At 36.7% G+C, this 15,717-nt stretch overlaps 1 protein-coding gene across 1 annotated transcript in view; it reads left to right on the top strand.

Annotated features, from left to right (window-relative positions):
• hang (hangover) overlaps positions 1–14,325 on the top strand; it is a 37,625-nt gene extending 23,300 nt beyond the window's left edge. The window contains exons 5-8 of the mRNA XM_073972805.1: positions 2,036–2,464; positions 2,684–3,582; positions 3,716–4,294; positions 11,457–14,325. Coding sequence (XP_073828906.1) covers positions 2,036–2,464; positions 2,684–3,582; positions 3,716–4,294; positions 11,457–12,947 — 3,398 coding nt within the window. The 3' untranslated portion in view covers positions 12,948–14,325. The remainder of the gene's footprint in view (positions 1–2,035; positions 2,465–2,683; positions 3,583–3,715; positions 4,295–11,456) is intronic.
• The last annotated feature ends 1,392 nt before the right edge of the window (positions 14,326–15,717 follow it).

Below are 15,717 nucleotides of genomic sequence, written 5' to 3' on the forward strand. Positions count from 1 at the left end.
AGTGTTTTTTAACATTGGACACTGGCATAGTAGATGCTCATCTCTTCCTTGTTGAGTTGAAGTAAGGAAGAAGTTCTACGACTCGATATAACTGGTCAGATAAGTCTCGAGACCCTGCAGCCGGGTTCACGAACAGTTAGATCTTTATAGAAATGTTCGAGTTTGTTAATGAAATGCCATATTGGTGGGTGTACAGATTCTACAATTGTAGTATTCGGAGACTCTGACCCCTCACGTTCTAACTCATCGGCAATCCCATTCCCGTCAATATAACAGAGTACCGGTACCCAACAGAAAGTTATTTCATTCTGTAGCCTTCCTAGCACATGCCTACACATGTTAACAACATTGGATTTTATGAAGCAGGGTTTGAGTGCCAACTGGTTGTTGAAAAACATCACTACCGACAACTCAAAACCTCTTAAGTTGACTTTCATCAGCTCTAGGGCCTTTAATATGGCTAGCATTTCCGCTTGGAAAACGGTACAGACGTGATTCAACTTATAGGATCGTCTAATATCGAGTTCCTCGCAAAAAAATCTGGTCCAGTGCCCTCTTCCATTTTGCATCCATCCGTATAAAAAGCCAAGCTTTTCTTTTTTTTAATTAATTTTTCCGGATTTGGTGCCATAAGGTTCTTGTAGACATGGGTCCATGTTTTGGTTTAGCCCTAATATAATAGTACCTCCCGATTTTAGATATTTTGACATTTTTATTGACATTTTCGGGCCAAATTGGATGTAATTTGGCATTTAGGGAGGTTTCCAGTGATTAATCACATTCTCCACTAAAAATTGCGGACATAGGTCTACGTTTTGGTATGGCATCTATGTAACGGCACCGCCCGATTTAAGGCATTTTTAATTTTTTATCGATATATTCGGCTCAAATTGGATATAATTTGGAATTTAGGTTTGTTTCAAATTGGTCAAAAAACATCTCCACAAAAAATTGTGGACTTTTTAGAAAAGCCCTCCTATCACGGTATTACTCGATTTCGGATTTTTTAAGTTGTTTTTATCAACATATTTTCGGCTCAAATTAGATGTAATAATATGGCATTTAGGATTCCGATACACCCTTTTCCGATGTAATTCGAAACATTTTAGTTGTAGTTCGTAACATTCTTTTGTAATTCGTGAATTCCATTTGTAATTCGAACTATTCTATTTGTAATTCGAATTATTCCACTTGTAATTCGAATTATTCCATTTGTAATTCGAATTTTTTTAGTTAAAATTACAAATAACATAATTCGAATTACAAATGGAATAATTCGAATTTCAAATAAAATAATTCGAATTACAAATAGAATAATTCGAATTACACATAGAATAATTCGATTTACAAATGGAATAATTCGAATTACAAATAGAATAATTCGAATTACAAATAGAATAATTCGATTTACAAATGGAATAATTCGAACTACAAGTGGAATAATTCGAATTACAAATGAAATGTTACGAATTACAAATAAAATTCTCGAATTACAAGTAAAATAAATCAAATTACATCTGGAAAAGGTGTAGACTAAAAACTTCTCCTCCAAAAATTGCGCACATAGGTCCACATTTTAGTATGGCCACCATATATCTATAATATCGTTTTAAAATGACTGTAATTTGACATTTACGGTTCCCAGTGTTCAGAAAATTCCCACACCAAAATTCACGGACACAAGACGTTCGTAACATAAAGAGAACTAATTATTATGGGGTTATTCTGTATGAAAACTCACAGTGAGCTTTATTTACCTCTCAGTCCTTTCAACTTAACAGACAGAGTGAGACAATTCACGGGGACTTTTCATTCAGAATAACCCCCTATGTTCAGAATAGTTTAATTTAATTTTATTAAAAACACACTACCTAGCCCACAGAGCCAAAACGGTTCCAAATCCAACAATAAAATTATTACTTCGAAATTTTATGATGGAGGATATAAAAAGTATGGCTCCGCCGAAATTAACGCAATTTTAATAGTTCTTTAAATTTTGTTATTAAAAATTTCCTTTTCTTTATTTCTCTTTTAGGTGCCTCATCGACCGATGAATCACGCAACAGTTTTCATGTTAATCTTGTAAATACAAGCCAACCGAGAGCTCAATACTTTTCACGTATGCCTCAGGCATGTCCTATCTGTGGTCAACAATATAATAATTATAATAATGTATTGCGGCACATGGAATCGAAACATCCTGATCAATTGCCACAAACATATAAATGTGTTAAATGTGGCCAAGGTTATCCCCGGTTATCAAATCTTCGAGAACATATGGTTAGTGCTCATGGTGCGGATAAGGCAAGGCACACAGGATTTGAGTATATTGTTAATGCTGATGCTGTAAAAGCGGCAACGGATGGCGGCAGTTCAACGGGTGGAAATTCACAAAGCCAATATACCGGACGTTATGATTATGTTATGAAGGATTTAATGTCGATAACAAATGGTGGGACACTGGGTAAGGGTGGGCATTGATAATAAGAAACAACAATAGATTTGCACCGATTTATATAAAGTTGGAAATTTTATTGCAATTAGCTAGAATTTCCAACTTTTGACTAAAAAGTCTCTCCCTTGTCCCTTAGGGGATGTTTGTGGGAGATATATGTATATATTTATTATATTTATAATGCTGTCAACATTCTCATATATTGCACTATTTTGTTTTTCTTTTTAGCTGATGACGATGGTGAATATGAAAATTCCTCAAAGAAAATGCGTTTCGATGGCCCAGGTTCAAATGGCGGCACACCAACAAATACTAATCCCCGAGAATGTCCAATTTGTAATGCTGTATTTGCCAATAACATTGGCCTATCGAATCATATGCGTTCCCATCAGAGTGCAGCCAATAATAGTTTCAGCTCTAGTTCCAAACCAACGGGTGGTAACAGTTTATTGCATTCATCCCTATCATCGAGTGGATCACAGACAATTCTAAAGAAATCCCTAGAACAAGCAGCTGATCGTAGATTCCGACGCATGCGCTGTCGTATATGCCAACGACGTTTCTCCTCCAAGAAATCTTATCGTTATCATATGTTAAATGATCATCAAATACGTAATGTCCAATTTATCAAGTGTAAATTGTGTGACGCTGAATTTGCGTATGAAAAGGGTCTAAAGGTGCATATGTTTAAAATCCATAACACTTTGCTGAAGGATGATATGATTATAAAGCAATATGAATGTGAAATATGCTCAATTGTTTATCGTACCGATGTTGAATTGCAACATCATTTGGCCAATGTCCACAAGAAACATGGTGGGGCAGAACGTACAGTCTCAAATGATGGTGATGATTATAATATAGATGAATCGGTTGGCGGCGGTGGAGGGGTAGATGCTTCGGCAGCAGATTTGTCTGGTATATCAACACCTGTTAGTGTTACAGGCGGTGGAGGTGATGGCAGCAGTCTTGGCCCCCTATACTGGTATCAATGTAAATATTGTCCCTCCAATTTCAATACAAACAAAAAATTGGCCATCCACATTAATTCGCACGATGAATTCGATTCCAATGATTATTCCTGCAAGGATTGTGGCAATGTATATAGTGGAAGGAAAAGTCTTTGGGTAAGTTAAGAATTTTGTAAAAAATTACAAACACTTGGTTTTGTTAATTTTCATACGCTAATCAATTGATCCACACTTTGTTACCAATAACCTTTTTACATGTATTTTAATAAATCTTAATTTTCTTCCACAGGTACATCGTTATAAAAAACATCCCCAAATTCCCGAACCATCAGAGTGTGTTTTATGTAAAAAAGTCTTCTTCGATAGTCAAATGTTGGATCATCATGTGCCAACATGTAATCGTAAACCAATTACTTCGGGTAACAACGATAGTGGCGGCGGTGTTGGAGCACAATCTGCTGCTGCTGCAGCGGCTGCTATATACAAACATAAAACTGGTGATGATGAAGATGACGACGATGAACATTCACGTGATGCTCCTGATCCGGATTCAATTTCAAGCAATTTACAAGCCGCCGCTGGCAATATGAAAATTAAATTACCCGAAGTGGCATGTACAATATGCGGGGCACGTTTCACCGACCAGGAACTCTTTGCCAAACATATACAAATGCATGAACAAGAATTGTACACCGATAATCCACTGGCGGCTATGTTCGATACTGGTCCAGCTGATCCCAATCAATTCTATATGGATCGCGTTAATGATAATGGCGAGTATGCTTGTGATTTGTGTTCCAAGACCTTTACACAAATGACAGCATTTAAAGTACATAGGAAATGGCATTTCAGAGGTGATAACAAACAGGTGAGCTTTTGGACTTGTGCAGTGAGGCTTTGAAGTGAAACAAAAAGTGAAAGTGTTACGCACGCGTAAGAGAAATGTCCTGTCCTTTACACCCACACAATGTTTGGAATGCAACAGTTTTGGATTAACAATGTTCGATATAAATTTATTTGCTTTGGGCCCATTTTTTGGACTGCCATTAATTTGCGTGTAAAAACGTTGGATTTAGTTTGGTGACTAGCAGCAATTCGAGTGATTTACAGCATATAGCGGAACGTCGTAAAAGAGGTCCTGAGAACAACCTGTTCAACAAAAAAAAAAAAATCAAAATGATTTTAAAGCAATAGTGGAATTCTGTAACTTATTTTTCTAGTTATCGACAAAAATCATTAAAATTAAAATGCTTATAATTTCGGTAATTATTTTGTCGGTTTGTCGGTAAGTTAACAACCAAAAGAATGTTGTCGCTTAGTTCTGCCGATAGAAACAGTGTTGTCAACTTTTATTGGCACTTTTCATTCCTAATTTTGCGTTTTAATTTTAACGATTTTTGTCGCTAACTCAAAAAATGCGTTACAGAATTCCGAAATTTTGTGTGAGAGGTACCCAAAGTAATGAACCGATATAGTCCATATTAGAATCTTATCTGTGTTTGGAAGAAATATCACGATGTACAAAGTATCGGTTATTCCCAAATCGGTTATTCCCAAATTTTGGTGGAGAAGTTCTTTGCTGGAGAATTTCTTTAAATGCCAAATTACATCCAATTTGGCCGAAAACATTATTTCAAAGTATGTATCTAAAAAAGGGCGGTACCGCTATATGGGACCTATATCAAAAGGTGGACCTATTTAAACAAGTTTTGGTAGAAATGTTTTTTAACCTTTGGAAACACAAAAGCCCAAATTACAAACAATTTGGAGGGCAAACAGGACTAACATCTTTAAAATGGGGGGCTATACCAAAAAGTGAACACATAAAGCTCATTTTTATTATCAAAGGTCAAATATCAATTGGAATGCTTTTGGCAGATCTAGAGTTTCTAAATTGAAACTTTCTAGCGGTCATCGCTATCAGAGGCATGTGAAAACACTTAAAGGGCTGTTGTTATGAAGTGAATGCGAGTTACATTCCAGTGTTACCGACGAACAAATACTTCGCGGATAGGTATTAGAGAACTTGAATTTTCAAAAGTACAAAAAAGTTTAGATATAATCATCAAAGAGTATTACCCTGTGGGGACGAAAATTCCAATTGTCGCAATTTAAGTAGTCCAGAACTAGTTCTAATCAGTACTAGTACAAATATTGGCCCCTAAGTAATGCGAAGGGAACCAATTGTCACCTTTTTATCCCCAAGTAAACGAGGAGGCGTCAGTTGCGACTTAATTAACTTAAGTTAAACGACGAGTTGTATAAATAATTCACATTTACATTTTCTTCATAACTTTAATATAAATGAAGCATCCAATAACAGAAGCTAGTGTTGATGGAATGAATATCTTCGTTCATATTATTCATATTGTTCTGGTATAAAAAAGGAATACGACGGAAATATGCAAATCGCCATCTTCTTCTCTCTACCCGCTAGCAATTCCAATTGTCGCAATTTAAATAGTCCTAAACTAGAGGTAAGTGGTACTAGTTCACAATTGACCCATAAGTAATGCGAAGGGAACCAATTGACACCTATATAGCCCCAAGTAAACGACGAAACGTCAGTTGTGACTATTTCCCACCACTTTTTTATAAATAAACAGGTATATGACTGTAAACCTGGAACTAGTACAATACCACCTACAGGTAATGCATAGAGTGTCAATTGGTTACCTCCTATGACATCCCCATGTTAAAGTTTACAGCTGATTGCACTGTGAGGGGTCAGAAGTGGAACTAGTTACTGTAACGCTGAGAATCGACGAGTTTCCGATGCCGAACTAGCCCATCGCCCAAGCGGGTAAGGTTAGTGTTGTACTCTTACGTTTGAGTAAAAGATTTAGTTGTGCTTTTATGTTGTAAATAAAAGACTTATTGATAAATTAACAAACTTAAGCAAGATTTATTCTGTTTAATTCTGGAAACTGAAAATACGTTACAATTGATGTGCGTGTTACTACTTGTGGTGTAATACAATGACTGTGTTGTCTGAATGACTGAAAGAGACTGACTGAGTGAGAAAGAGTATAGCATGAGGGTAGCAAGTGTGTGTGTGTATGTATAATAACAATGATGCCTAGTTTCTGATTGTTTACAGTAGAACCCTAACATCTCCCTTTTTGAGACTTCTCGGGGGTCCGGGATACTGGCTGTACAGGGTTTCTTCGAGAAGTGATGCGTTGTGGGTGCATAACCGGTGATGATGGTGGAGTTGTGAAATCTTCTTCCATTGGTGGACTAATGTTGAAGTCTTCTAGTAGGATTTGAAGAGGAAGATTATCATTTTGCTCTGCAGGTACATTTTGATCGGTTTCTCTTGCTCGGAGTTGATCTGCGTGAGATCTCACAAGAATTTGTCTCTTATCCACTTGAATGAGAGTGTTGTAGGTAACATTTCCCACTTTGTTGATAATTTCACCTGGAACCCAGTAGCTTTTATTACCTTTGAAGTGTTTAGCGTAGACAAGATCTCCAGTGATGAAATTTCGTTGTTTTGTACCATGTTTCCGGTTGTATAGTTTCTCCATTTGAATGTTTCTCTCTCTGCTCGCTGGTGGAGGCTTTGTTATTAAATCGAAAACTGTTCTCATTTTTCGACCTAGGAATGATTCCGCTGGAGAGAGTTCATTAGGTGAGTTTTTGTTCGGTGTTGAACGATACACTTCTAAGAATGTTTGTAGTGCATTAGACGCCGTCTCCTTTCCCTCTGATTTTTTTAAAGATCGTTTGAGAGTATCGACGAATCTTTCTGCTTAACCATTGGAACTTGGGTGATATCGAACTGTTCGTGTATGTTTGATTCCTCGTTGAGAACACCAATTTTCAAAATCCGCTGAGGAAAATTGTGTTCCATTGTCGGATACGATTTGTTCAGGATTTCCAAACTGTGAACAATAAGTTGTTAGTAACCTTAATGTTGCTGCGGTCGTGGTTGATGAAGTTTCATATATGACGGGATATTTGGAATATGAATCCACTATTACGAGGTAGTAAATGCTTTTTACAGGACCTGCGTAATCTATGTGAACACGTTCGAGAACGCGTGTTGTTGTGGGCCAAGGACAAAGGTTGGTTTTGATGGGACTTTTTGCTGCGAGTTGGCAATTGTTGCATTTCTTGACGTAAGTCTCTATGTCCTTGTCTATGTTTGGCCAATATACGTAGCTGCGTGCGATAGATTTGCTTCTTTCTGTTCCTATGTGTCCGCGATGCAGTTATTTGAGAATTTGTTTTCTGTAGCATTCGGGTACTATTATGCGCGTATTGAACATAAGACAATCATCTGTTATTGATATTGAATCTTGCCTGTTGAAATATGGAAGAATTGAAGAATCTATGCTGTTTTTGTTTTCTGGCCAGCCGTTGTATACGTAGTTTGAAACTGTTTGTAAGGTTGAATCCTTTTTGGTTGCATCCTGTATCATTTTGAAGCTAACTGGCAGTGTTGATACGGCGTCTGTGATGTCATATCTTATGTCATTTTCTAGGTTGATTGAAGCTATGATGTACTCGTCTGATGGTTTTTCATGTGCGCTTATCAATCTTGACAGAACGTCTGCATGTCCAAAATCCTTTGTATTGGTATACTTTATATCGAAATCGTAGGTGAGAAGGATGAGAGCCCAACGTTGTAACCTGTTCGCGGTGTAGACCGGAATACCTTTTTTGGAACCAAATATGGTGAGCAATGGCTTATGGTCGGTATGTAGGGTGAATTTTCTTCCGAAAATCATTTTGTGGAAACGTTGTACGGCGAAAACTAGTGCTAGTCCTTCTTTTTCGATTTGACTGTAATTTCGCTCCGTTGGAGTAAGTGATCTGGAGACGTGATGAATGGCTTTGACACTGTTGTCTGGGTAAGTATGGTATATTACCGCTCCGATGCCATGTGATGATGCGTCCGCTGCAATGTGAATTGGCAATGCTGGATTGTAATGAGTTAGTAGTAAATCCGATGTTAGAATGCGTTTGAATTCGTTGAGAGATTGTTGACATTCTTTGGTCCAAATGAATTTGTGATCTTTTTTTAAGAGATCATCTAGTGGTTTTCGGATGTTTCTCATGTTGTAGACATACTTTCCATAGTGGTTTATGGAGCCTAGTAAAGATCGTACTTCTGAAATGTTTTCAGGGACCTTCAGGTTCTGTATTGCAAGAATTTTATCTGGATCAGGTCGTATGCCATTTTTATCTATGATTTGACCTAGATACTTTATTGATGGTTTGAAAAATTGACATTTTTCGAATTTGAGTTTGAACCCGTAATCTTGAATTTTCTGTAATAACAAATTAAGATTAGTTTTGTGATCGTGAAGAGATCTACTTGCCAAGACTATGTCGTCTATGTACGCTCGTGCTCCTTGGATGCCTGTGCATAGCTCATCCATGATTCGCTGGAAGGATCCTGGTGCTGATTTTATACCTGGAGTGAGGCGATTAAATCTGTATAACCCTTTGTGAGTATTAATAGTTAGCAAGTCTTTGCTTTGATCGTCGACTTCTACATGTAGATATGCGTCAGAGAGATTCAAATGACTAAATATCATACAATCGTGACAATCTGAGAGAATTTCTTCAGGAGTGGGCAGAGGATACTGATTTGGTTCAATTGAATTGTTGAGACCCGTGGAATAGTCTGCACAAATTCTATTTTTTCCGTTCCTTCTACTCACGACTATTGGCGCTGCAAATTTTGAAGAATTGACTGGTGTGATGATATTTGCTTTTTCAAGTCTATCTAGCTCTGTTTCTATTTCTGTTCTCACGGCATATGGTACTGGGCGTTTTGCAATGAATGTTTCTTTTGCGTATGGAAGAAGTTTAATATGCACTTTGGTTTTTGTACAAAGGCCAAGACTACTGTTGTCGAAAACAGGTTTGAACTTGCTTCTCGGGTTTGATATGTATTCATCGTTTGATATTTGGCGACACCAAGCTGAAATTGGTTTGTCCCAAAGGTTAAAACTTTGTATCCAGTCGATACCCATTATGTTTAAGTTATCGATTTCCGTGACGTAACATTGTAGAGTTAGCGTTTTGTCTGATACCGTTATGTTGCATTGACACTTTCCGATTAGGCTGATGCTGTTGGAATTAACGTCTGTTGCAGTATCATTTGTTTTGTGTACGTGAGGCTTACCTATGTATTCCCATGTTGATCGTGATATGATTGAAATATCGGATGCTGTGTCGATTTGTAATTTGACTTGTTTCTTGTTTATTTCCACGGTGGTATATTTTCGCAATTGTTGAAATTGGAGTTGCTTTGAAGAGAATACAGCGTTGGCGTTGTATTTTGTTTTGTCCAGTTTTGTCTGTAGTGGACTTGCCTCGTTTTGCGCTTTTGCAAAAGTTATCCTTGTGACCTGTCTGCTGACACTTTGAACATTTATGATTTTTAAATGGACAGTATTTTGAGTAATGCATGTCTCCGCATAACCAGCAGGGCGTTTTAGGAATTTTATGGGAATGCTTGTTGTTGTTCTTGGCGAATTTCTTGACTGCGCATATTGATTGCGATTGATGCTCGATCAATGTATTGTCTGTTTTCAAATCCATGAGTCGTTGAGTTTCATCTACAAGAGTGTCTAGAGTTGTGGAGTCCTTTGCTTCGTCTAGCAATTTGAGTAAACGTAAGCGAATGTCGTTGTCTTTGCTTGATTGTAAACCCAAGACATAGATTAGACACTTGAATTGATCCACTTGCATTTCATTTAGCTTGAAGAGTTCGCACTGTAAGTTAACTCTACCGGCGTATTCCTTATAGTCTTCTCCTTCAAGTTTTTTCATTTGCAAACACTTGTAGCGTTGAGACACTTGAGTTTCTACCTTACCAAATAGTTTGTTAAGTTTCTCCAGGGTGTCTTTGAGACTCATTTCTGTTGGATTCTTTGGAAGAACGTAGTTCCTGAATCTTTCGTGAACACTGTTTGACATCTTTCTCCAGAGTAACGCAACTTTGTCATGATCGTCCAGAGATTGGGCTTCTTTTTCGAAGACATGTTGGTAGCGATTGTACCACGCTTGAAAAATTAATCCGCTTTCCGGTTCATAAACGAAGTCTGTCATGGAATGTGAAAGAGATTCCATCAATGCTGCTTTTGAAGTGCTGGGACTCGTAGCATCTTTGGTGTTTCCAGTACTCTGTGCTTGAAGTAGATTTGTTAATTGTTGCAGTAACTGCGTTTGAAGATTCATAGCCGCTTGCTGTTCAGCTAGTAATTTCACAATGTTCTCGCTTGACATTTTATGTGCAGTTGATTTTTGCGTAGATGAATTGAAATTAAAGAATTTATTTCCTTATTCACCGTCCTCGTCGCCAGTTGTTGTACTCTTACGTTTGAGTAAAAGATTTAGTTGTGCTTTTATGTTGTAAATAAAAGACTTATTGATAAATTAACAAACTTAAGCAAGATTTATTCTGTTTAATTCTGGAAACTGAAAATACGTTACAATTGATGTGCGTGTTACTACTTGTGGTGTAATACAATGACTGTGTTGTCTGAATGACTGAAAGAGACTGACTGAGTGAGAAAGAGTATAGCATGAGGGTAGCAAGTGTGTGTGTGTATGTATAATAACAATGATGCCTAGTTTCTGATTGTTTACAGTAGAACCCTAACAGTTAGGTTTTCACTTTCTCCAAAATTAAATCCAACATATCTTTTAATTACTCTCATAAATCATTGAAAAAATCGCTTGTTCAAAATTTTAGAAAATATGATACAAAATCAAATTATTAACGATAAGAATAAATACTGTTTTATTATTGTTTTTCATTCGTCTAAATTGTGCTTCCGAAACAAAAAGAATTCTACGCATCAACTAAATGGACATTTTCTAGCCAAAGAAAAAAAAAACCAAACAAGTATACTTTTCTGGATAAGAGTTTTGCCTCCACACCAGTCACAAAAATTATGAAATCTTCGATGCAACACTACGGTGGTTGCAGCCATTCCCATAAGAACTTGTTTTCATATATTAGTTTTCCTTCTTTTCTTCCCTTGTCTCTATTCTCGTAAAAACAGAACGATGCCGATCATCTATCAGCGAATCAAGTCCACAACAACAACAACAGCCTGCCGCACAGCAAATCACACCACCAGAGCTACATACAGAAATCGAGCAACCATCAACATCTACTGGGATTACAAGCGGTGGGTTTAATGCCGCGTCACTCGATGAATTCTTCAGCGCCGCATGTCCTGAACCGATCCCAGAAACGCAAACGCGAACTTAAATGCCAGTATTGTCCGTCCACCTTCATTAGTAATAATAATTTGCGGCGCCATCTATTCGAATTGCACAAAAATGAAATTGGCAATTTACCCGAACCACCGAGAATTGAATGTGATCCACCGAATATGTGTCGTAAATGTAATGTTAAATTTGAATCGAAAGCCGAATGGATTGAACACAAAGTGGGTGAGGCGAGGGTAATGAAACCATTCGGGCCATTCCAATGGGGTTGTGATTTATGTGGTGCCTATGTATCACGCAAAGAGAAACTTATTAATCATTTGCATAATCATATGAAGGAGCAGGTGATAGTTCCAGTAGAGTATAATGAAGCGGGACAACAGAAACCCCAGCAGCAGCATCAGCAAAACAATGAACAGCATACGGAACCGCAGCATAAACAATCCGCCCAAGAAATTCATGAATTTAAAAAGATTAAATTACCTGGTCTGCAACAGAAACCAATGGTGGAAGATGATTCCCGTGATAGTACCAAACACCAGCAATATGAAGATGATGAGGGTGCGGACAATGAGCAGCATCAAGAGGCAAATAACAATACGGAAACACAACAAAATTCCCAACAACATGTATATGCAGATGATGATGAAGATGACGACGACGAAGAAGAGGAAGAGTTAGAAGAAGAAATATTGGAGGGAGAATTTGATGATTTAGCTGTGGGTGCTCAACAGACAGTGGGCGGTGAAGAAGATGAAGAAGTCGATGGAGACGATGGTGAGGATGATGATGACGACGATGAGGATGATGATGATGACGACGACGATGATGATGACGAAGATGATGATGATGTGGACGATGAAGAGGTGGATGAGGATGATCATGCAGCGCTAAGACGAAAATCCGGACCACCAAGTAGACAACAATCATCACAACAGCAATCTAAAACACAACTATCACGTCCTCCCACCAATGCAAATTATTCTGAGGTTGATGAAGATGATGATGAGGACGACGATGATGATGACGATGATAATGATAGCGATGAATTCGATGATGATGATGATGCATCATCAACGGAAAATCGCAAACCCAACAATGTTGCTGCCAATACCGTTGTTAAATCCCGCTACTCCTGTGATCTCTGCCAAGTGTATTTTGATACTCAGCCTGAACTGCAGAAACATGTTAAAATGCATTTTCTCAATGGCCCCGGTTCCGTGACGTTGACCGGCATTAAAACCTCCAAGTCTTCATCCTCCTCCTCGAACAAGAGTCGCAGCAGTAGTAGTGATGTTTTAGCCGTTTCCTCATCATAGAGCATACGAGTCGCCGTCATCGTACAACAACAGCTATGTTTAAGTAAATTTAGAATATAAATATTTAGAATTATCATTATTATTTTTTTGTTAATTGAATGTGTGCCACAATAACAAAACAAAAAGAGAAGAAGAATGCAAAGATAATCCGCTTCTCGTGACTTACTAAATTGCTATTTTGTCAACAAAGTTTACAAATGAATTTCAATGAAATTACACAGGAATTTTGAAAATTCCAAATTATGAATATGTTATTGAATTTTGCCAATAATAAAATTTGATATGATGAATTTCAAAATGTTTATTCCAAAAGATCTACTGAAGTTTGGGACCTTCTTTGAATGAAATTCAAAATTTGTATTTAAAAGAAAGGGGCAAAATGCAAATTTGAGCAATGTATTAAAAATGGAATGCGAAACGCGAATATCCATTAAATATAAAATTTGAATTTATCCCTGTTTTGTTAATTAAAGACATATTTACCTTTTTTAATAGTTTTAAATGATTTTGCCATAAATACATTTTTTATGAGTAGGTCCATCCTCAATTGAAGAATTCCAGGTTTTATTGTGTTAGTTTAAAACAAATTTATGTGTTTGTTATGTTTTTTTATATTGTTGGTTTATGCGCTTATATTTCTTCACCTTAATCCGTTCTTTTCCCTTTGACAAGTTGAACTGTTGAAAAACTATTTTCTTTTATTTTCCTTTTAACAACGTTTAACAAAAAAACTTGGTTTTCTTATATCTATAGAATATAGTTTTTTTCTTTTGTAATTTATTAAAATTAGTATCTTTCTATAATTTCTGTATATTTTATAAACGTAGCTATATATAATTTAGTCAGTAGAAACACCAACACACAGGATAATTTGAATGTTGTATACCTATATGGTAGTTTATGCTTAACTTTGGACAATAACAAATACATATCAATACAAAACTTACACTTTCCGGAATTTACAACACATTGGATGTATTTTGTTATCAATACATTTTATTTTTTTAAAGCGTGTAGTGATCACAATCTCCATCCACGTTTTATTTTCAAGTGTCAGTTTTGGTTTGATTTATATTTGTTGTAACTTCTAAATAAAAGTGTTTTTAAATTACTTCTACAAATCGACAGATTATAATCTATAGTCACAAAATACATACATATATACATTCAATTATTTATAACTAATATAAATATAAAACATAAACAAAACTACAAATTAGTTTATAAGCTCTCCTTACACACTAAATTTATTAAATAATGAAAAATAAAAATACAAACATTAATGAACTATGAAAAGAAAATTCATTGTTTCATTATAATATAAACATTTCACGAAATAATAAAACAAGCAAGTGCTGCATATGTTAGAAAAATTAAACGTATAGTTGTTTTATTTGTAAGTTTTGCCTATTTAGGTTGAAGGCCATTATTTGTTAGATCTTAATTTATTTAATTGTTTTATTTAAGTGTAAGTGTGAAGTCAAGAAAACCAAGCGGTGTAGTATTAAGAGAAATTACGATATTATTTCCGCGTGTATATGTTGGTAGTGACCTGCAATGCACAAGTCATAGTCCGCTGACGTTGAAGAGGAGGAACGACCGATAGAGGTGGTTATAACCTGTGCAGCCACTAATTTGTGACTGCGTCACTCGGAGACCTTCCGGTCCATTGTGATCAACCGGGGGAAAAACGAGGAATGTACTGTAAAGAAAGAAATTATAGAGAAAAGAGGCACAAAATAAAAAAGTGTAAATGAAGTTAATTGAGTAGAAAATTTTAGAAGTGAAAAATAGTTTTAATGGGGAAAAAGTTTGGGTGGTGATGGTTGGTAGAATATTTGAAATACGGTTCAGGTTGCGCTGTCCCAGCCACTTCAGATTTCTGATGATGTTGTAGATTACAGCAGGTTCCACAGTTGAATAGAAGGTTAGACACGGTGGAAAGTGAACACCCACTAATCTATGCCGCCTACGAGCAGGGTTGGACATCGACACAGGAGGTGCTCGATCGTCTCCATCTCCTCCTCATCCTCGCAGAGTCTGCAGTAGTAACATCCTCATCCCATTTGTTGGTATGGGCCCTGATGTAGCAGTGTCCAGTAATGACTCCCGTCGTTACTCTAACTTCAGCTTTACTCAGGTTCAGCAGAGAGTTCGTTCTTTTGACTGACAGAGACGTCCATATGGATCTTGCCACAATGCACCTAGGTTAATTTTATTACTATTATTTATTCATTTCAAAGCCAAGCCAAATGGCCATATGTGGCTAGTATACTACAATAAATACAATGTACATTTCTTAAATGCTAACAATTAAAAAATAATTTTAAATTAACAAGTAAAAAACTAAAAGTCGGCTTTGCCGACAGAGATATACTCTCAGCCTGTGTATATTGAAACAATTTTTTTCCCAAAATACGCATGTATTTAGGGGGTTTAAAATTTTTGGGCGTTTGAACCGACAAAAATGATTAGGATTAAAGATCAAAAGTTTTGCGGAGGAGATACTAAAAGGAATGGATCGACATTGACCGTTATGGAAGTGGATCTCCAGCCACAACATATGGAGCCATAGGGGGTTTCAAACTCTTCGGGCTGAATGCTCAAGAAGTATGGACTTGCCCCTAAAAAACTTTTACCGTCGCAATTGAGGCAGCGAATGCAAGTTGCTTCAACAAAAATCAAAGTGATTCGATATAAGGTCTTAAAGTGAAGTTATCCGAAATTTTGTGTGGGGGGTACCGGATGGAGTGGACAAATATAGTCCATA

This window comes from Musca autumnalis, unplaced genomic scaffold (genome assembly GCF_047663935.1).
Source record: "Musca autumnalis isolate F117 unplaced genomic scaffold, ASM4766393v1 scaffold_3, whole genome shotgun sequence".
NCBI classification, from domain to species: domain Eukaryota; kingdom Metazoa; phylum Arthropoda; class Insecta; order Diptera; family Muscidae; genus Musca; species Musca autumnalis.